Source organism: Ovis aries, chromosome 2 (assembly GCF_016772045.2).
Source record: "Ovis aries strain OAR_USU_Benz2616 breed Rambouillet chromosome 2, ARS-UI_Ramb_v3.0, whole genome shotgun sequence".
In the NCBI taxonomy this organism is placed as follows: domain Eukaryota; kingdom Metazoa; phylum Chordata; class Mammalia; order Artiodactyla; family Bovidae; genus Ovis; species Ovis aries.
This window is the reverse complement of record NC_056055.1, coordinates 209,998,694-210,022,089: the sequence shown is the minus strand read 5'-3', so window position 1 is coordinate 210,022,089 and position 23,396 is coordinate 209,998,694. Positions and strand designations below refer to the sequence as shown.

The 23,396-nt window shown below is 42.7% G+C and overlaps 1 protein-coding gene and 1 long non-coding RNA gene across 8 annotated transcripts in view; one reads left to right on the top strand and one right to left on the bottom strand.

Annotated features, from left to right (window-relative positions):
- PLEKHM3 (pleckstrin homology domain containing M3) overlaps positions 1-23,396 on the top strand; it is a 214,158-nt gene that overhangs the window by 86,875 nt on the left and 103,887 nt on the right. For all 6 annotated transcript variants that reach the window (XM_042244111.2, XM_004004870.5, XM_042244110.1 and 3 more), the window contains one exon: positions 6,701-6,894. In XM_042244111.2, coding sequence (XP_042100045.1) covers positions 6,701-6,894 — 194 coding nt within the window. The remainder of the gene's footprint in view (positions 1-6,700; positions 6,895-23,396) is intronic.
- LOC121818743 (uncharacterized) lies at positions 4,200-22,437 on the bottom strand. Of its 2 annotated transcripts, none has more exons than XR_006058828.2 (4): positions 22,323-22,437; positions 20,763-21,244; positions 17,005-19,695; positions 4,200-11,737 (listed from the first exon to the last, which is right to left on the bottom strand). It is a non-coding gene; the product is annotated as an uncharacterized LOC121818743 (long non-coding RNA). The 2 variants fall into 2 exon arrangements; XR_006058829.2 differs by having other exon boundaries at positions 19,513-19,695.

Genomic DNA, 23,396 nt, shown 5'->3' with positions numbered 1-23,396 from the left:
CAATAACTTCAATGTGGTTTAGCATGGTATGGGAGACTGTTCTTTCTGTAAGGAAATTACCTTGTACTGCTATACTTTTATTCTTCCTTTTCTGAACATAATGTGCTTCCACATTTCGAGGTTCAAAAGTACAAAGGACATATACACACGGATAATCTCCTTCCCTTTTCTTCCTCACACCCACCCTGTTCTTCCCACAGGCAACCAAATCACTCCTTCCAGAGATATTTTTTATACATGTGTTTTGCACAAAAATGGCAATAGGCAATACAGTGTACATGCTGCTCTTAGAAAACATTCCATTTAGATCATAAACCTCTTCCTTGGGCTTTTAAAAAATAGCCATTCCATATTCCATCATGAATTTAACACACCAATTTCCCAGCTTCTTTTGACCAGCATTAAGGTTTTCTCAGTCTTTCTAATATGACAATGATTCTGTGAATAACTTTATGCATTATATCGAATGTAAGTTCTTTGATTCATGAATGGGACTCTCTGTAGGTAACTTCCTAGAGGTAGTGTGTACACCTGTGAGTTTGATAGATGTTGCCAGATTGCTTTCCCTCGGGTTCCTTCCTCCCCTTGGTACCAGGATGTCAGCTGTCACCCCTGCTCTCACTGTGCGGCCTCTAGCTGGCCTTCCCCTTTCCTACTTTATTCATTCTAAATATGTTGTGAACTTAGAAACAAAGAATCAAACTGATAGAGGTGTGTGGTTCAGAGTCACAGCCAGAGCCCTGTAAAGTACTCATTCATCTGTTCAGGAAGTGTTTACTGAACACTTACTATGCTCACCATTCTAGGCATTAGGACATATGTTCTGCATCATGAATTTCAGATGATAAAAAAAGACAGTAAACAAATGTACAAATAAGTGACTTCTAGATAAATGAAGTGTTACTGGACTTTAGTTTTGTTTTAGAGTTAACGACACGTGAAAACCCACACACCAGTGTACTGCCTCCTTAAATTATGGGTTCAGCTCCATTGGTAGCCCACTTGCTTTCTATTTGACTGGGGAGGAGAGAGGGACAGAATGGGAACTGGTATCTCCTCTTTTAAAGAGTGATGCACAGACAGTTGTTGGTAGAGTTATTTAAAAAAGAACTGTGAGTGTAAACAATGCTAGCAAGCACAGAGCAGGGTATCCCCACATCTGAGTTTTGGCTCGAGATCTACCATGAGCTGACCACAGAGAAGTCATTTAAGTTCTCTGGACTCAATTTTCTATTAAGTGCAGGTAATGGTAGAGAAAGAGGTCCCTTCCTCCAGATGATGAGGGGAACCTCGGCTGACTCTCATTTGTCACCACCCCCCACCCCTCACTACAGTCTGCATGACGTTAACCAGCTGCCCTGTCTGTAGCCAGATTGGTTGGAAAGTGGCTGGGTTCCACAGGTTTTCTCTAGTACTACATGTCCCAGAGTTTTAATATGCTAACACCCTGCACTTTGAATCATCAAGAGAAGAATGTGGCATGTGGCATATTTTTCGTTGGACCTCAGAGGATCTTTTCTATATGACTGGCATTCCTTGGGACACAGGTTAAGAAAACCTGAACTAGATCATCTGTTGTTGTTCAGTTGCTCAGTTGTGTCCGACTCTTTGAGACCCCATGGACTTCAGCATGCCAGGCTTCCTTGTCCTTCACCATCTTCCAGAGTTTGCTCAAACTCATGTCCATTGAGTCAGTGATGCCATCCAACCATCTTGTCCTCTATCATCCGCTTCTCCTCTTGCCTTCAGTCTTTCCCAGCATCAGGGTCTTTTCTAATGAGTTAGGTATTCACATCTGGTGACCAAAGTATTGGAGCTTCAGCATCAGTCCTTCCAATGAATATTCAGGGTTGATTTCCTTTAAGATGGACTGGTTTGATCTCCTTGCTGTCCAAGGGACTCTCAAGAGTCTTCTCCAGCACCAGTGTTCAAAAACTTCAGTTCTTTGGCACTCAAGTCTATTTTATCTGTACCCATTCTTGTTATTCTAAGATGATGTTCTCATCCATTTTACTCTGATCCATTTTCCTCCTTTAACAAAAACTAAAGTCCTCACCACCACCACATCATTCTCCTCCTCTCCAAATTGCTATCATTGGTCACCACATTGCTTTTGCCCCATCACATTATTACCCAGGACTGTTTTTGTGGGGGAACATACTAGGACACCATTTCAGAACCTCTCAGAATTACAGAAACCCAAATGACATTTGAGAATTTTTATTTTCAGAGGTACCTGTCACTAGCATAACAAAAGATGTATTATATTAAAATCTATACCAATGATGGTTAGCTTGTAAAAATCAAGTGACAAATGTGCTTATTTATAAATACATATGTATATCTAGCAGATTTGTCATTATTGGTTTATGGATAATTATGACCTGAACTGTGCTGTTTTCTCCAACTCCTGAGTATGAGATGGAGAGGAGACCTGCTTCTTCCTGGCCCTCCTCCTCCTCACCTCTTTCAAATCATGTTGACTGCAGGTCTGTGAAGAGAAAAAGAGTTAGTTGCTCAGCCGTGTCCGACTTTTTGCGACCCCATGGACTGTAGCCCACTGGGTCTCCTCTATCCGTGGGATTTTCCAGGTGAAAAGAGAACCAGTTCACAAACTGCAACAAAACGACAGTCGCAGAATGAAGTTCTTACAGCTTAAACTATTCTAAAGTTAAAATATCTATGGAAAGAAACTGGGGTATTAATATTATTTAGTTAATATTAATAATACTAATATCATTAATAAATATTGTTTAGTAAGATACTAACAGGCCAATAGGTTGGAAAAACGAATTGTCAACCCTGTAAAAATTGCTTCTAATCTAAGTGGGATAGGATCATGGAAAAGAATACCAACCTAAGCCATTCATTTTTTTTTTTTTTCAACTAAGGAATACTGGGCTTATCCTTTTGTACCTATGAGGTGAGTTTTCATATCAGAAACAGCACTCGGGTTTTTGATGTTTTTCGTAATTTGGTAGGCAAGAAGTAGGACAGTAGCTCCTGGCTCTTAAGTAGAATATATTTAGTGTTCCCTTATAGCTCATGAAATGGTTCTATTAACGAGAAAGAGACTTTCTCTCACATAAACTTTGTCACTTAAGAATATCACTGGCTTCCTTCCACAAGTAACTATATATTTTTAGAAAAACTTTTTAATTACAGTTGAGTTTGAAAGTAGAGTGCTCATACCAGAATAGAGGATGGTTTCGAATTTCGATCACTATATCTCCACTGATTTCCTATTTTGCAACAATAGCATTTCATACGGAATTTTGAGTCCTCTCCCAAATTCCCTCACTAATGGAAGTGGTTGGTTCTCAAAAAATGAGCATGTGCTTTGCAGCCAAAAACAGCTCAGCGTGGCAGGGCTTTATTTGTTCCCATACTCAGGCAGCCGGGGTCATCGTACGCTCTGTGTTCTCCACACTAGCTAGTAACTTCAGGAAACAGGGCCTTAGACTTTCTTGAGACTAGCTCTGTTTTTGTTCCTAGTGATTTCAGTGTATGAATGCAGATGTCAGTAGCTGCCATCCCATTTGTCTCACTGCTTTTACTGTCTCTGTAGAAGGCTTTTTTTTCCCCCCACTCGGGCTTAAGTACCACCTGAAGAGAGAAGCCTTTTAAGGCCTGGGAGACTGGCCAGTGCCCTTTGTCCTTCTGTTCACCTACTAAAAGGTAGCATTGTTAACCTAATTCAGCAGGGCCCTGGCTCAGTATAAACACTGCTCAATAGAGCCAGAAAGACTAATTGAATTGTACAATACATCATTCTTCAGCAACAGTTTCAAGTGGATTGTACTTCATTTTCCAAAACACCATCCGTTTTTTCCTCATTTAAAATTTTTAAATATAGCAAATATTTAACCATTATAAACAAAACATTTGAACCCGGTTCTGTCTTTCCCTGCTGAACGGTGAGCTATGTGAGGGCAGGGTCCTGCCCGTTGTGGTCTCCACTGAGTGGTCAGACACCTGCTCTGGTGTCTGCCATGGATGTACCTGTGTCTTCAGACCTCAAAACGAGGCATTATTTAGCCCTGTCAGCTGCTCTTTCCAGTCTGATTACATAGTCCAAGGTTTTGGCTGATTCTCGGTGCCTCTCTGTGAGCACCATCTGCAGAGACTGTTATCTTCTCTGACTCTTAAACTGCAGAATCCCAAAGGACCACGCAACAGAACAGGCATCTCAAAAATAATTGCTTCTACGTTGAAAATGACTTTTATTAGAAAAAAGCATTGATGCTTTTCTTTTGCACCTCTATAATTACATATTAACTTTATAATAAAGAACATGGTAATAGTGAATTTCATAAACAAGTGTTTTAATCAACATACAATAACCACACATTTAGTTACTGGGCTTCCCTAGTAACTCAGCTGGTAAAGAATCCACCTGCAATGCAGGAGACCCCAGTTTGATTCCTGGGTCAGGAAGATCCACTGGAGAAGGGATAGGCTACCCACTCCAGAATTCTTGAGCTTCCCTGGTGGCTCGGCTGGTAAAGAATCCTCCTGCATTGCAGGAGACCTGGGTTTGATCCCTGGGTTGGGAAAATTCCTTGGAGAAGGGAAAGACTACCCACTCCAGTATTCTGGCCTGGAGAATTCCATGGACTGTAAAGTCCATGGGGTTGCAAAGTGTCGGACACAACTGAGCGACTTTCACTTTCTTAGTTAGCGCGTGTACAGATTGATTGAGTTCGTGGTTGTATCTGCAGCGCGTGTACAGATTGATTGAGTTCGTGGTTGTATCTGCTTGTTGTCCCGTCCTTACCCACCTAGTGCATTTCTGTTTATCTTTCTAGACCTTAAGCCAGTGTCACCTGCTTTGCCAGGCCTGCCCTGGCTCCTAGCTCCCTTCTCCCCAGCATGGTTGACGTCTCCCTCCTTCAGGCTCCCAGTGGACCTCATCCATGTTCCTTTGTGGTGGATGACTGGCTATGTGCTACATGTATATTTTTGTTTTAATTATTGGTCTGTTATACTCAACAACTGGAGAAGGCAATGGCACCCCATTCCAGTACTCTTGCCTGGAAAATCCCATGGATGGAGGAGCCTGGTAGGCTGCAGTCCATGGGGTCGCTAAGAGTCGGACATGACTGAGTGACCTCACTTTCACTTTTCACTTTCATTCATTGGAGAAGGAAATGGCAACCCCAGGGACGGGGGAGCCTGGTGGGCTGCTGTCTATGGGGTCGCACAGAGTTGGACACGACTGAAGCAACTTAGCAGCAGCAGCAGCATACTCAACAGCAAATCCCAGGAGGTTAGGGGGCATATCCTGTTTATTATTCATCAATACTTTTCTAGAGTGGGAACAGTGGATTTTCAGTTTTGTTAATGAGCAAAGTTGTTTGTTCTGTTTATGCTGAATTCCAGTCTTACTCCCAGTACTAGAGAGGTTCCAGTGGAAACTTTGTGGAGAGGTCCATGTCCTTGTATCAGTGAATTGGTATGTAAAGATTCCCCCAAACCACCCACGGGTCATGCATTAGTTAAGCTGTAGCTCAGGTGCATTTTGTTTTTTTTTCTGTTTATCTCTATTGACAAATGACATTTTAAAATCAGCTTTCATACTCTTGGTGTTTACTGCCAGAAGTGGTTATAGAGTTGGCTGCATCTGTTGGCTAGAGTCAGCCCAAGTCCATGCGCTGGAGTGTGCTAAGTCACTTCAGTCATTTCCGACTCTGCGATCCCATGGACTTTAGCCCGCCAGGCTCCTCTATCCATGGGATTCTCCAGGCAAGAATACTGGAATGGGTTGCCATGCCCTCCTCCAGGGGATCTTCCCAACCCAGGGATTGAGCCACCAATCTCCTATGTCTCCTGCATTGACAGGTGGATTCTTTACCACTAGTGCCACCTGGGAAGCCCCCACCCCAAGTCTAGACCTTTACTAATAAAAGCAACTCTTTTCTGCTCACTAAAGTGTACGTTTGAGCTTGTTTTCTATGCATATTGTTTTGTATATAATATCCTTTTCCCCCTTTTTGGGAGATATTCTTTCATTCCTTTCGATGTACATGGTTTACCTATCTTTCTAAAGTAACTACTTTATAAAAATACCACAGAATATATGTACATATAGATGCACATAGCTTTAGTTTTTAAAATCAGCATTGCTGTTAAGAGGCTTATGAATTATTTTTAAAACTTTTTATTTTGAAATAATTGTAGATTCACTGGAAGTTGTATAGATAATGTAATACAGAGGGGTCCTATGTATCTGTCACCCACTTTGCCCACTGGGTGTATCTTAAATAATTGTAATACAATATATATTTTTTTAAAACAACAGGAAATTGACATTGGTATACTGAATCTGTATAGTTCTGTGTCATTTTATCATATGTGTGAAAGTGTTAGTCACTCAGTCGTGTCCAACTCCTTGCAACCCCATGGACTGTAGCCCACCAGGCTCCTCTGTCTATGGGATTCTCCAGGGAATCACACAAAACAAAAAACAGAGTTAATATATGTTGTAATTCCTTTCAATGCCCAGATTTCTTTTACCAGTTGAGTTTCTTAGAAGAGAGAAAGAAAACCGTATTTTATACTTAGTTACACTATGGGCTTTTTTATTTGTCTGTGTTCAGAAAATGATGTCATTTTGGTATTTAAGCTATGGTTCCTAGCTGGAGGAGGTGTGGAGAGCCGGGTTTTGCGCCAGTGCTAATGGAGGAAGTTTCTCTCGTAGGTGTCTAAGCAGGCCAAAGAGTTTCTGGAGTACGTGTACGAGGAGCCCCTGATCGACATCCAGCAGCAGAACCCCATGCTGTACGGACACGCCGAGCCGCTGGCCACCGTGGTGCGGCTGCGGCAGCGGCTGAAGTCACTGCGAGCCTATTTGTTCAGCTGCCGGGCGGCGGTGGCCGAGGATCTGCGCCGCAGGTAAGAGTCATAAATGTCAGACAGCTCCGGTTTGTTTTTCTTTGTTTTTCTTTCCGCCCCGGGAGGGTGGTTAGATGATCTTCGAGGGCCTTTACAATGCGGAGTAGCTGGAATTCTGTGGTTCTCCCTCAGGGCTCATCTCTGACTTTTTCCTCTGAGGGCCTCTGTCTGGTTGAGCCAAGCACAATGAAAATAATATCTCAGCGGAACTGAAGGCTTTTAACCCATGCATCGAGTTCCCACGATGGTGAAGACCTCTCTTTACCTATAGGTTAACTTGAGATAATATTCATGGAAGTGTCTTCATTGATTGTAGCATCTTATAGTTTCTCCAATTTCAGTTCCTATTATCGTCAGTGAAAATAAGCATGTTTGAAATATTTCATAGCTCCAAAACATTTTTTTCAATGAGAAATTAATAAGTGGTTATTCAAATCTTATTTTACAGACAGAAACAGACTTGGTAAATGATACAGGCCGTAGAGCTGGAATTAAAATACATTTAAAAAAGAAAAACAACCCACCATAAAAAGGCTCAGGATTCTGCCTTTTCATGTTATCATTGGCATAGGCTGCTCTTCCATAGGTTGGTTATGTCCAAGTTTATGGAACACACAAGTCCATACCAAGCTCAGAACCTTAACATAAAATTGAAGTTAAAAAATGTGCCTGCTCTCATCAAATTCCTTCTTTTACAGTTAGGTTTTATTGGCATTTAAATTCTCACCCTTGGTATACACAAACTAGCTTATACTTGAAATAATTGTTGTTGGTGTTCTAAGTACCTAAACATATCTTTTAATTTTTTTTTCATTGCAGCTTGAAAGCATACATTAGTCATGGTTTTTGGAGGCAAGCGTATGTGAATAAGAAGCTTTAGAAAGTGATCGTTTGCAATTTGAAATCCAATTAATATCTGAAGAATCCCAGGCCTCTGAAGAAGATGTTTTGAAAAGAACTAAATGTAGATAGTAAAGGATATGTAATATCTAGACAAGCTCTCATAAAAATAATAATGAAAAGGCAGGTGCCGTAGAGCAAAATGCCTCATAGTGGTAGCCGTTCTTTCACCTGGTTGTTTTTCAGAAAACACTAGAAAATAGTCAAGATTTACTCTTGTAAAGTCTAGGCAAATCTTAATTTTAAAAGATTGGGGCTTTGCCTGAAAGGGAATAAAATTATGTGTTTCCAACAAATTTACCAACCAAGCTAGATACAAGATTCTTGACATTCAAAGTATGTTCGCTCTATTACTCTCAGTACCTTTTGGCTTTGCTCAGAGCTGGTTTTTCTTTGTGCTTTTATTGTTGAATAATGTTAAAATCTACACACGGAAACCTTGTTGGATACCTTTATGATGTAATGTTTTGCTTTGGTTAAATATGCCAAATCTGGGCATACATTTAGAAATTAAATAGGAGATCCTCTCTTCATATGGATGAGTAAGCATACCTACGCTGTGCCAGCAGTTTGGTGGCTTACCACCATGTACTACTACGCCTTATGGCCAGACCACCGGGAAAGGAATGGAAGTTCTAGGGAGAAGGCAGTCCTGGGGCTGTGAGAGTGAAAATAGGAGTCTTCCCCCCCCCCCCCCCCTTCATTTCTCTTTCCTGGACTTGTTCATGACCATTATTCAGTGTAGTGCCTGGAAGACGGTGCGTGGTTAGTAAGTACTGAACAGATGGATGTAAGGAGGGATGGGTGATGAATGGATGTCTGTTACGGTGTCACTTGAGACCACTGAGCCATGGCTGGTAGCCCAATTCGGAGGAAGGAGTCATCTTCAGATTCTTCTTTTTCTTACTTCCCTGTCAGTTGGCACAGTGTTTGAACCTTCTGAAACCTTCAGAAATTGTTGTTGAATAAATGAACAGACCAAACCAACACAAAAAAGATTTGGTTGGTTCTGTTTCCGGGACAGCTCTCAGATCTTTCCTTTGCTTTTCACTTCCAATGCACTCCCCTGGTTCAGTCTCAGGACCATTACAGTATCCTTCTAACTAGTCCGTCACGCTTGGGTTTCTTTCCTCTCCAACTGAACCTTCACATCAGACAAATTATTAAAGCGCAAGTATGGAATTCAAGATCTGCCCCAGTCTAACCCAGTATTTTGTTCTACTCTCTCAAACACAAATGATTATTTAATTCTCCCCTCAGTACATTCTGTTGTGGGAATTAAATGGGTTTTTACAACTGCAGGGCTTAGACAGTAGTGCCTGTTCACAGTAAATAATAAATACTATTATTACTAATACTGCTTCTTACCCTAGATTGTTCTTGTCTCTAGCTTTAAAAATCTTTGTTAAAAGAGTCCACTTAAAAGCCACCCCTGATGCTCTGTAACTGGAATCGGGCCCCTTCTCCTGCTACTCACTGTGTCCGGAGAGGGGTGAGCAAGAGGAAGTGGGTTGGAGAGCTAGTCTGGCACAGGGCCTGTGGTTTCTGGGTATGCGGTGCATACTTATCTGTGCATTTGTTGCATAAAAGTGGGTGGAGCGGGAGGCTCCCTAAGACTTCCCAAGAGCAAAGAATAAGACGATGATTCCTACAGAGCCTTAGAAGAGGTGCTATAATTTTTTGTTGTTGTCTTAGTTTCTGTATATTTATATAATCTCTGAGGTTGCCAAGCTCTCCAACCTGGCACAGAGAAAAGTACACCAGTAGCAAGCAGGTCTCATAGCTTTGGGAGGGGGGTGGTTTTGGGGGGAGTTAAGAACTTTTTTGGATTTATTTTAAAATATGACTGTTTCGTGAAATATGTCTAAGGTTTTCTGGGATGTCCATACTTCTTACAGCTGGACCATGCTTATTCATTCTGCCTTCTTCAGTGTCTATAAAAATAACCATTTAACAGAGAGGATTGCCCACCTCATGCTAAAATGACTGTCACCAGAAGCCATCTCTTACTTGTCTTTCACTTTTATACGGAATCTGACTTTTTAAAAACAAAATCAGTCAACAGTACCTTCAGCGACAATAAGCTTGTTCAAAAGCAGGATACTGAAGGTTTCCTTTGTTTCACCTGGTGAACCACCTCTAGAGTGGGGATAGGGGGTAGTTTAGACAGTGCGAAGGACCTGCTGGGCACAACTAACCGTATAGATCCTTGATAGAAATTAAAAGAGGGAGGAGTTGATGAGCAACACGGGAACCGAAACAGAGCAAGGGAATCCAGTTCTTATCTAGTCGTAAAAGGCATTCTCTCCCTGCCTGGGTTTTACCTCCATATAAAAGTTGCCATTAATCTCCAGCAAGTAGGCCCAACATGCTGAAGACCTGTCAGTGCTGTATAAACAGAATAAAGCAAACTGTTAATATTGCTGTCGTGAGGAACCTGGAAACAGACTGATTAATCGTATGGGCGCTAGACCGCCAGGGAGCCAACTTTGGTCATTGCCTTATTAGGGAAGTCGCAGTTGGCTTTTAGGCCTGTCGTTACAATGACCGTCCGGTTTTTATCCTCACTGTTTTTGTTATTGTTGTTAAACGAACGCCTTGTTCTTGAACCCGAACTGCAAATCTTGACTGGCAGGGGTGATCAGTTTAGAAAAAGTCAGTGTCTTCCACGAAGTCTAAAATGTTTATAGTGCTGACAATTCACGGTCTCTGAGGACTCCCAGATGGTGACCCTGCTGGATCAGTTCAAGGTCTAGTTAACTTTTCACGAGAAGAATTATTTACAGTGTCCACATGTGGAGGTGCGTGAAGTACTCTGTGGAAAATCTTCGCACTGTCAGGATACATCCGGATGAGCAGCCGTTAAGGACGTGTTCAGGAGAGACCCCGGGAAAAGCTGGGAAGGGCCTCCGGCCTGCATGCCCCGCTGAACACAGGAACGGTGGGATCCAAGCGTAAATCAGAAGTCATAAATGGTCACCTCGGGGCCAGGTTTGCCCTCAGATGTTTTGTTTGGCCTTTCAGGGATGGTTCCACCAGGTTCTAAAGTTGCAAAATAGTAGCAAATGTCTGACCTACTCAGTAGACATGAATTTGAGCAAACTCTGGGAGATAGTGAAGAACAGCGAAGGCTGGTGGGCTGCAATCCATGGGGTTGCAAAGAGTGGGACATGACTTAGACACTGAACAACAACAGCAAAAGCGAACATTTAAATAATTAGGCCTTTTCATGCTCTCACAAAATAAAGCTGTCTGGTTTCTCTTAGGAAATCAGAAGCTCTGAGTACACAAGTCTTCCCTCATTCCTGGCTGTAGCAATCAGCATTACGTATTAGACTCTCCACTTTGCCATAATCCCTGCCCCTCCTGTTATCTCCCTAAACCCACTGACAATTGGTACATAATATGTTGCTGCCCTGCGTTTCTCATCCTCAGCCCATTTCACTTATTTGTGATGGTGAGATAATCATGATTTTATCAGTTAAAAAGTACTTTCCCATAAATATACTCTTTAGTCTTTATAATAGGTAAACCATGGTATTTAGAAAGAATGGAAGGAACTATGACTCTGACATGCTACGTGACTTGCCTGAGGTGACAGAGCTGGCAAGGAGCAGAGCTCACACTCGGAATCAGGCTTTCTGATGCTCAAATTGTTGCTGCTTTCCCAGGGGCATTTGCTGGTGGCAGTGATGTCCAGAAGTTTCTAGACTCTTCAGAGGAATAACCCCTTTTATTTCTCCTGAAGGACTTCATTGAGGTTGTCTAGGAGAGTGTGAAGGCAGCGAGGTGGCAGACAGTAATGTCTCTTGTGCGGAAAGGTCCAATTGCTGTACTCACTGCCAGCGCTGGGCTTGGAGAGCAAGGCATGGCTATTGGCTTATCGCTAATGAACACACTTTCCTCTAGATTTGTGTTTACCAGACCTTTCTGTTGCATAGACCTGTAAATGTAGAGATATCTATAGGGTTATCTTATCCATGTCTAAAATAAATATTACGATCTCTTTCTCACCATTTCATAAAAGAACATAATGATGCAAAAAAAAAAAGTGAACAGCAATCAAACAGCTTTTTAAAGTCAAATAGATCTAAAATTCAATCTACTATTCTTTTTTTGGTCTCATTTTGCCTTGGATTGCTGAAAAACATTGCCAGAGCAATACCAGTTGTTTGGACTAGCTTTTCAGAAATCCTGAATTAAGTCATTTTCTCTTCTGAATGCTGAAGTGAAATTATCCAGTCCAAAGAAAGATATTACAGAAATCAATTGGTGGATGCCTGAGTGTTTCCCATTCTCTATCATTAACAGATGATTGGGGTTTTGGGTGCCTGGTGAATCCAAAGTTCCTATTGTGATAAATATTTAAAACTAGTTTCTCTCCAACACTACTTGAAGCCAATAGGCAATGTTATAGCTGCCTTCCCAGTGACTTAGAGCACAAGTGTGATGGTTCTGGGGGAACAGGTAGTCCTACTTGTTTGTTAAGTTCAGTTCTTTGCTTAGACCATTCTAAACCATTTGACAGTTTAGCTTAGTATAAGTCACCTTTTGCTGTCTTCAGTCTCACGTTTCATTTGAAATTATATCCAGTATTAGTTCTCACTGAAATACCAGCTTTATTGAACAGTGAAAAATTTCTATCATAAAACCCGGCATTTTTATTAACTTTGTCTAGCCTGCTGAGTGCCAGAAAAATATGAATGTGTATGTATGTGAATGTGTATGTGTGTCTATCCTGTCAGACTGTCCTTGCCTCCTCTTCCTTCAAGCAAAATTCAGCAGCTTGCTCAACTCTTAGAAACAGTCCCCAGAAATGTCATTTAATATACCAGATTTCCTTTCCCAATTCTTTGCTCCTTACCCCCAGGGAAAGCTGTCTGTCTGACTGCTGAGTTCACTAGACAGAAAGCTAAGTCCAAAGGTTGAAACATCCTTTGGGTGTCCACTAGCATCTCAAACTTAATATGGTCAAAACTGAGCTAGTAGCCCCTCCCCCACTCCTGTTGCAAACTGCTTTGGCTGCAGGGCCCCTCATCCGCCTTACTGGTACCTCCACCCATCCAGTTGTTCAGGCCAAACACCTTTCTCTCAGTTCTGAATCCAACCTATCAACAAATCCTATCAGCGTCACCTTCAAAATAAATCCACTCAAATTGAAATCGTCATAAAACCATCACTTCCCCTGCTACCCCCTAGGTCCCAGCCACTGTCACTGTCCCCTGGATTATCGTGGTAACTGGTCTCCCCCTTCAGTCTGTTCTTAAGACTACAGTTAGAGTTAATGTGTACATTAGATGATGTCACCCCCGACTCAGACTACCTGATAGCTTCTCCTCTCTTCACCCAAGTGAAAGCCAAGGACGAATATGGCAGGTTCCCCATCCCCTCTCTGCCCTCATCCCCTGATATGTGCCCCCTCCTTTACTCTGTTCCAGCCAGACCAGCCTTGTTTAGTCCTTGAGCACAGCACACAGGCTCCCACATGAGTTTCTGTGCTTGTTTTCCTCTTCCCCAAGTAACTGCATAGCTGGCTTCCTTCTCTCCCTTAGATCCATATGCAGTCACCGTGTTCATGGGGCATCCTTGGCCACTTTATTTGAAATTGCGCCCAGCGCCCTCCCTGACACACACGCTTCATCTTTTTAGTCTCTGCTTATCACCACGCAATGTAGTGTTTTATATTGTCTGTCTCCCTCTCTGGAGCCACGCATATGGCTGTGGAGGTCATGCTTTTCTCAGCCTGTATAGCCCTGCCCAGAGACCCTGTGCTCTCCACACTAGATGTAAGCTATGAAAGGTCGTGGCTTTTTATCTGTTTTGTGTTCTTAGGCCCTGCTATATCTCCAGAGCCTTGAACCATACTGTGTGTGTGTGACTGTGTGTGTTAGTCACCCAGGCATGTCTGGTTCTTTGCGACCCCATGAACTATAGCCTGCCAGGCTCATCTGTCCATGGAATTTTCCAGGCAAGAATACTGCAGTGGGTTGCCATTTCCTACTCCAGGTGAGTTTCCCAACCCAGGAATCGAACCCAAGTCTCCTGCTTGGCAGATGGATTCTTTACCCCTGAACCAAGGCTTCCCAGGTGATGCCAGTGGCAAAAAATCTGCCTGCCAATGCAGAGATGCCAGAGACTTGGGTTCAATCCCTGGGTCAGGAAGATCCCTTGGGGAAGGAAATGGCTACCCACTCCAGTATTCTTTCTTATAAAATTCCATGGACAGAGGAGCCTAGTGGGCTAGAGTCCATGGGATCGTAAAGAGTTGGACATGACTTAGCGACTAAAACCACCACCAACAACACTGTACATACTACTTTTAACCCAATCATTTTGCTTAGTATATTGTAAACATCTTTTTATGCCAGCAAATATTTGTCGAAAGCATCATGAATCGCTGAGTGAAAGTGGTATTTTGATGCATGAACATTCTGATGCACCCTCGATTTTAGAAGTATGTGAGGATATTATTCAGTGTACCCAACAAAAGATTGCATGAAAGAGCTGAAAGAGATCATTTCATAGCAACAACTCCTCATCTCCCTACCTCCCAGTAAGTCAGACATATTAGGTAGAGGGATAATCTGCTACAGAGAGAAAAGATTGCGTGCTCTTGTGACTTGAATACACTTAATGTCTCCTCTGTCAGCCTCGTTCTTAAAACAGTCTACACAGACTTGACTTGCTGTGTCTCTGAACTGAAAATGAGAAGTGTCTATACCCAAAATCTAAGATCCAAATGTGCAGCCGATCATTAGCCAATATCTGGTTAATACTGAATTTTAGAAGGATGAGCCCATTTTAGGCACAATATTATCACTAAATTAGTCTCATTAAAGACCAGAGATTATTAGCACTTCAGATTTATATATAACACTTCTTTAAGTCCAGTTAAATGAACACAGCTCTTTATGTTCTCTGTAAGATTTAATATTGGCTAGACTTTGTGGCTAGTTTTTGAGTTAGCTAGTTAAAAGTGTCTTTGGGGCTTTCCTCTCAACAGATTAGCTATGTGAATCTATCAAGACTCAAAACCTACTAAAACACAAAACGTTACTTTGATAGTTTTTGAAAGCAGCTATTCTCAGTCTCCTTCAAGAATTCCTTTTCCCTTGAATGACTCGAAGAACCAAGGTTTTCAAGTCAGCTAAGTGCCTCATCTCCTGAGTCCCTCCCCTCACCTCGTTTTTCTCTAGAAATCTCATTCAGGAAATCATGTATATATGTGCTAGTATCAGCACTCTAAAAAGGAGCTGTAGACTGTCTGCAAAACCATCATTCAAAACTAAAACATTAATAAACTTTGAGAAAGGAGCTCTGGCAAGTTATATATTAATTTTACTATAATGTACACAGAACTTTTTATTTATCGAGAAATCCATAGCAAGTTAAAAAGTGATTTTATCTTATTCTGAGATTAAATGAAATCTGTAGATTATAAAAAAAATCATTTTCTAAGAGATGACAGGAAAATAAAACGCATGGCAGAAAAAGTGTTATATTCTTAGAATCGTGGCATAACATAGGGATTTGAGCTAGGATCTCTAATGTGATAAAATCTGTCACTTTTATAATCAGATCCCAGAATAATAACAACCCAAATTTCTTCCTAAGTATTTCTACTCCAGGCTTTAGCTCGAAGAAACTTAGGCACAGTCTCTGAATGAACATGTAAAAGAGACCCTTTTTTCCCATACCTATCTGCCAAAATATAATATCTGATGCAATCTTGCTACTTTTTCAACCAATGAGATTAGCACAATGAAGTATCTAGAGAAATGATTGAAGCTTGTTTTCTTCCACATGGATGGCTATCGCAATATCTGCCTTTGATTTAAAATTGTTCTTCCATTAGCTGGGAGCATGGCTGGACATAAGAGTCCTGTCTATATCCAGTCTAATGTAACTATTTCGGGAACATCTGTAGCTCATATCAAGAACACCAAATTGCATCTCCCTGGGAATATTTCACTGTGCTTTTTGCTGATTTCGGCGTGGGTACGTGTGCCCTCCAAAGGAAAAATACTGCAACCCTTTCCATTCCATACAAATTACCTCACCTGGAGCACTGACTCTTGGAAAACACAGTGATACTTCATGAATTAATGATTTTCCTTTCTAAATTACTCCTTATGCACTTCTACACATAATCTTCCTTTAGATCGTTATGGTTTAGAATCAGAATTGGAGATTTTTCCTTGGTGTTGTCTTTTTTATTGTGTATACCTGTGTGTGTGTGTGTTTAAGAGAAAGAGAGAGTGATAGACACAGAGATACATGTAGAAGAAGGGAGGGAGATGAGTCTGTTTTTTAACTTATTTATTTTTTAAATATTTATTTGGCTGCTCTGGGTCTTAGCTGTGGCATGTGGAATCTACTTCCTTGACTAGGGCTCACCCAGGCCCTTATATTGGAAGAGTGGAGTCTTAGCCATTGGACCACCAGAGTTCTAACTTATTTATTTTTAACTGCAGGATAATTGTCTTACATTACTGTGTTGGTTTGTGCCATATAGCAACATGAATCAGCCATAGGTATATGTATGTCCCCTCCCTCTTGGACCTCCCACTCACCTGCCACCCCATCCCACCCCTCTAGGTTGTCACAGAGCACCAGTTTTAAGCTCCCTGCGTTATTTAGCAAATTTTCACTGGCTATCTGATTTCATATATGGTAATGTATATGTTTCAATGCTGCTCTCTCCATTCGTCTCACCTGCTCCTTCCCCTCACCCTGTGTGAGATGAGTCTTTAAATCATATCTGTTACATGTGTTAAGATATTTTCATTTTAATCATTGGGTTTTTAATGCCAGTTATGCAGCTCAAAGAACTGAGCTTTAGGGATATGGCGATATTACTAAATCTATCAAATCCTGCAAAGGGTGTGCCTACTTCAGGGCCTGACTTAGTCCCTTTTCTTTCATGAGCATCAGGGCTCAGTGGAAACTGAGTTTAAGTCCTCAGGAATTAGTCAGGTTAAATGAGTCTTGATGTGTTTGACTCAGTGTCCTGGTACAAAATAGAAGAGGACTCCCTACTTGTTTTATATAGACTCCTGCCTTTGATTTCATAGGCCATTATTTCTGCATTTTTAACCCCAAGTGCCACCTATATAATATAAGAGATCTGAATCATTCATGACCTTTTTTCCCTTTTAATCTTTTCTCACTTTTCTCATCGGAACCATCTGTAAATGAAGCCTGACTTACCTGCTCAGTATGTCAGGAAGTTCTAAAGGTGATAAAATAGAAGTAGTTGGCGCGAGAAACAGTTGGGCTGGTTGGTTTTCATGATCCTTCAGCAGGTTTCTTCATTGTCCTTTGGTATCAGAGACCTTGACGGCGCCACCTGCCAGCGATGCAGTTTTCCCTCGGTCGGTGAGTGAGGTGTGGAGTTGACTCTCCTCCTGCTGTTTGTCCTCTGGCTCCGGTGTCAGGACAGTCACGTTGGCGTGAGCAGGGCCGTCCTCATGCGTAGCCTGCTGGTGAAATTCTGCCTGACCTGATGACGACTCGGCCTGCAGTACAGCGAGATCACTTACTGCACAGAAAACCCTAAACACAGCTTCCTCACCAGAAACCAAGGGCAGCACCCTCCTGCAGCTAAGAGGCCATTTAGCAAAGCACTGCCAAGTCAGGCAACCTTCCGTTGGTTTGTAGCTCTCTGTTCCTAGGATGTTGAAGTCGGAAGGGAACACTGGGGAAATTAGTGATTATGTTTTACAGAAAGTCTTAGTAGAAACTTGAAGCCTTTCAGTGAAGAAAAGAGTGTGTATGTACATGCACCCTCACCCATGGCAAACGTTTATTTGGAAGAGCTCCTAGTGGGAGCTCCATGTCCCATTTCCTCTAGGCCTTTCCAGGCTCAAGAGCTCAGGCTCTCTTTTTCCCACTTCTCCATCAGTAGCTTCTGATTCTGCACTGGCTTCTTCAATATTAGCACGTGAATATGCCCAAGTGGCTTCCATCTCTAAGAAAAGAATCCTTTCTTAGTCCTGCATCCTTCTGTAGCTATGGCCCAGTTTCTCTCCTTTAAAGTGAGTTTCTTAAAAGAGTAATCCACAGCCCTTCGCCCCTCTGCAGTCTAGTGTCCTTCTTCCTCCCGAGGTCACTAATGAATTCCATTTTGCCAAATCCAGCAGGCACTTTTCAGGCCTTGTGAGTGTCTTTCCCGGGTTATCTGACCTCTCCGGGCCTCTGATGCCGTTGACCCTTTTTGTCCTTAAAACTCCCTCCTCCTTTGGCTTCCTGGATGTTGGCTCTTCTGCTTTTTCTCCTGTCAGACTGCTCCTTTGCAGCTTGCTTCCTGCAGCTGTTCTTGCAATGGCAATGCTCTGCCGGCATCCAGTCTTTTCTGTCGCTCTAGTGTGTGCTGTCCTGGTTGTTCCTCATTTTCATGTCTTCACCTGCAGGCGCACAGCTCTCCTCTCTGAATATGTGGATGACTCCACTTGGACATTCCACAGACAGTTCCAGACCTCTTCCCTGACAGCTGAGCTTCCCTTTCTCCTCATGGGCAACTCCTCTTCCTTATTCCCTGTGTCAGTGAATGGAATTTCCATTTACCAGCTTCCATTTACCATGAGCAGTGCCAGGCTCCTTCCTGGCTTCCATTTCCTGGTAGTCTTCATGGCATGTGGATGGTGCCGCAGAAATCTGTGTGTGGTAGGCTCCCTTTCTCTCCACCCCAAGGGCAACCATCTAAATTCTGTTCAGGCTCCCATCATTTCACAGCTAGTTTACCCCCAAAATTGTCCCATCTCTTTGGTCTCTTTCTCCTTCTGCTGTCAGTAAACTTTTATAGGCACAAAGAATGAGTTTGTTTGAGCAAACTCCAGGAGATAGTGAAGGACAGGGAAGGCTGGTGTGCTGCAGTCCATGGGGTCAGATGCAACTTAGTGCCAGCAGCAACAACGCAGGCACAAATCTAATGCTGTCTTCCTCTTGCGTGAGGCACTCCTGTGGCACTCATCTCTTTGGGGGTAGGCTGTTCTCCAAGCATCTAAGCTCTCTCATATCTGGCTACACACTTTCCAAGCTCACACCTTGCAGTACCCTGGTTCCCAGCATGGGCGCATACACACATGTACACATACAGAGCTTGTTCCCTGAAAGAATTATGCTTGTCCTGGCCTCTCTGCTCTTACCCACGCTGCCCCCTCTACCTGGAATACCTGCCCTTCCACTCCTTCATGTGGGTTCTGACGTGTTGGTTCTGAGGCTTTTCCTGAATAGGCTCCTCACCCATGCACTCCATGCTGGAGCTGGAGTTATTCACTTACTTGTCTGTTCATCTCACTTATTTGTAGGTATTAGGGGGAAAAAAAACTACGTCTTCTCTAAATTTCCTGTCCAATGTGTACCCAGCACCTGCTTGTTACAATGAGAATGTGTGCTGACTTCAGATTTTTCACCATGGGGTGGCAAGTCACTGAGGTCATAGGACTCAGCTTTATTTGCATTGAATTCCTGTGCCATATGGTGATCACTAGTTGTTTTCTGACCAAAAAACTTCAGTAACCATTCATTAAGCATATGAATAGTAAAATTATAAAGTCAGTGCTGCCATGGTTCTCAAGGAGGTGCCACACTTTGCCTCCCACATGTGAGCGGCTTCCCTAGCTCTCCCCGAAGTGGCTGTGTGCCCTGCAGAGCCCTGTGATGCTCGCCAAGCACACCTAGGGCCTGCGACTCTCCACCAGCTCTTCCATAACTTACCCTGGGAGGCCCCACTTGTTGCATCCATACCCTAAAGAGCTCCCATCAGCTGGGCCGCCTCGTACACTGAAGCCACCATGGGGGGAAGCCCTTGGCATCCTCCAAACAGGAAGTTGCCCTTGCTTTTCCTGGGCTTGGCTTTCGTCTCCTTATTTGCCGTGCACTTCCGCTGTGGACATCAGCCTAAAGAAAATATTCCAAGAAAGACAAGCACTGTGTGATATCACCTATGTGTGGAGTCTAAAAAATGCATCAAACTAGTGAGTATAACAGAGAAGAAGCGACCCGCAGATCTAGAGAACGAACTAGTGGTTACCCTTTCGGGAGGGGGGCAACAATATAGGATGGGAGAATGGGAGGTCCAAACTATCAGATGTAAGACAGGCTCCAGGATGTATTGTACAAAACATGGGGAATATAGCCAGTATTTTGCAATAACTGTATCCTTCCAATTTTAGTATATGTGCCGCCAAAGCAAGCACTGCAGTAACTGTAAATGGAAGGTAACTTTTACAAACTGAATAAAAATTTTTAAAAAGAAGATATTCAGAGAATGTCTTACCAGTTGAGTCTGCCTTAAAGACATGGGCAGTAAGAAAGAGGAACAAGCTGATGGGGTTATCTGAGCCCGCCTTTGAAACCCTTTTCCCCTCTAAGCAGAAAAGCAAGTCCTTCCCTTTAAATAAATCTTTTTCTTCTTTTATGTACATTAAAAAGTTTATTTACATTAAAGAGACACATTTTAATGCCACGCTGTCTTCCCTCTCAAGAAATTTATTCTCATATTTGACTTCAATGCTTTCTTGATGTAATTTCCATCCTCATGGTGAAGAAAAGCTGACTGGCATTATCTGTCTTAAAAGTCGGTGTTTTTTATGGCCACCACTAAATCTCTTGGACACAACATCTCCTCCAAACACAATATGCTCAGTTCCTTTTTCTTTTCTGTGTATATTGCATTTTCCAGTTTTTTGAGTCGTTAGGACCGAACTCTTGTAAATTATTAGTATTAGACACTGAAGAGAGCCAAAGAGGAGACAGCAAATAACAGTGCTTCTGGAAGGGCTGAGAATTTCTTCCAGAGGGAAAGAGGAAATAAATATGTGAAGTATATTTACACACAGAAACAACACATAGCTGACTTTAGCTGTATACAAATCGTGGTAAAGGAATATGAGAGATGACGGTGCCCAAAGTTGGTGAGTTATTGTGAGAAGAATGAGCAGTGTTTGGAGGCAATGAGGACCCACCTGGAGTGGAGAAAGTAGAAATCCTCTTTGTTGCTCATCAGCTGTGTTCATTGAACGTATCCATCGCCAGCCCTTAGCACAACACCTGGCTCATTTCAGGCACTTGGTACTGTTTGTTGACTGGATCACCAACTGACGGTAGTACTCCAGTAAGCGTAAACCAGTGTGATTCCACTTGTAAACCTGTAATTAATTCTTATATCCTGTATACTCTCAGTTGTGGAAGTTTAAGGATTTTGGAGAAGAACTTGAAGTAGCAAAACATTAACGATATGCTACCCTGCTAGGGTTCATTTCAGTCACCTTCCTTCAAACATTTTCTCCAGCTGACCTTCATGTGTTCAAACCAACAGAAAAGGCAGGAGCTCACCTTGAAATGATTTTCCAGCCTACTTGTTCGGTTCACTCTGTCTTTTTTTCTCAGCTCTGCTGGCACATTGCTTTCATTTTATTTAAGGGACTTCATTATGAGGCAGTTGTCTCTGAAAAAGATAATTCCTCCTATTCAACCACACTCAAACGTCCTTTGTCCCCATATTAGATGACCGTATTCTGCTGCCCTGGTGACCCCACAGAAAGACTGCATCCTAGGTTTGCTTCTCTGCATATACGTTTGGGTCTCAACTTGCAAGTGTTTATATATATTTTAAAATATCTAAATGTAATCTTGTATTCTGGATTAGGCCCTTGAGGAGAAAAAGAACATTAGTGAAACAATTGGTGAAATCTGAATAAGTTCTAATTTACATAATTGTTCATTTATTCATTTTATCAATGAACCATGGCTCATGGTTGTGTAAGATTAGGGAAAGCCGGGTAATGAGTATAAGGGCACAAACATTTCACAAAGGGAAATCAAGCACATGTGAACATCCTGGTTCTTTTCAAAGCAGTTTTTCAAGCATGAGAAAAATTGCGGACTACCAAAGTGTACTTCAGATACTTCTAGGCTTTATAAGATAGACAAAACAACCCCTGTTCATACCAAGCCTCCTCCTATTCGGTTTTCTCCGAGGTCCATTCCCAAAGCTTCTGTGCTGATGTCAGACGTGCCCCTGGCTCTCCCACGTCTCTCAACCCCACATCCCCGAGGGCCACACTTGCTGTCCCTTGCACAAGCACTTGCTGTTCAGCACAGATAAATCTCAGTGCTTTATCCCGTCCCCCAGCAGCCTGCCCTGTGCTGGCCAGTGACATCACCATCCTGACATCCCAGCTAAGTATTTCAGAATCACCTTCAGTTCCTTTCTCCTTTTTCACCCATTCCAAGTGTTGTCAGTCCTCCGAAAGGGTCTCTTGTGTCTGTACACTCACCCATTTCCTTTCGCCTTGTGGTTACCCTAGGCCACGGGTACCTGGTCAGGACTGTCCCTGCCTGCCAGTCTTGCCATCCTCCCCACTGCCTTCAGGAAGTGAGCATGACCCAGCACATCAGTGTAAGTTTCCTTCTTTCAAAAAATAACAATTGGTCCACATTGCTGCTGGCCTAAACAGTAATAAACACCTACCCGGAAGAGAGATGTATCATACAGCTAAATTAGACAGTCAGTTCATACCCACCTCTCTCCTTCTTCCATCCTTATCTCCAGGAAAGTAGAGGAAGCACAGGCCTTTGGAGTCAGAAAGTCCTGGCCTTGAAGCCCTACTCTATGACCCTGGACAAATTAGTCCTTGCCTCTGAGCTTCAGTTTCCTCTTATGTAAAATGGAAGTGGTACCAACCACGTGGGGCTGTTGTGAGAACTAAAATGAGATGTTTATCAAGGGCTACACCCAAAGCAGGCTCTTCATTGTTAACCCTGTAGGGGCCATGAGGAACAGGTCTCTTGATGATCTCGGTACCCTATGTGTGTGAATTGAAAATGGACGTTGGTCATGTCTCCCGGGCCCGTGGTCTACCTTCTACAATAGGGGCCTCTCAGTAGGAAAGCTTCATCCCACATGGAGGGACTGAGCACTTTCCCTGCACAATTTCCAGCTGGGTGGGGACTGTGTGCTGCTTCCTGTCACGTGTGCAGCCCCGAACCACTAGAGTAGAAGGGATCCCAGCCTCAGGAAGTGAATTCCATTCTTCAGAGTACAAGGACCGTATCACTCAATGGTCTGTTCTCACTCTGTGGATGAAACAGGGATTTTCAGCAGAATTCTTCAGAATCTATCATTCTTCCCAGGAGAGAGCCAAACTATTAATACAAAATGCCTATTGGGGGCCTCCCTGCCAGGGGACTTTTTCTCGTTGGTTCAATGCCCTTTCTTTCTTCAGTGGCCTAGTACAGTAGCTGGCACATATCTGTGCTTAATCAGAATTGAATGGATAGAAAGATGAATGGAAGGATGAAGGATTTAATCTCTAGGATTTGTCCAGTAATGCACACTTAATTGAAAGACTGAATAATGAATTCCCCAATGAGCTAGGTATTAGACCAGTGATTCTAAACCTTGGCTGCTCTAGTCACCAGGAGAGTTTTTGTTTTAAGACTGATTTCTGGGTTCTACTGATTCCTGTGCCCTATTATTTTCTAAAAGCTCCCAAATAATTCTAATAGACAGCCAAGGTGGGCACCTACCATGCTGGGCCAATCTAAAAGTATGTACCCCACGCATAGCTCTTACATCCAGTCACCATGTTGTAATT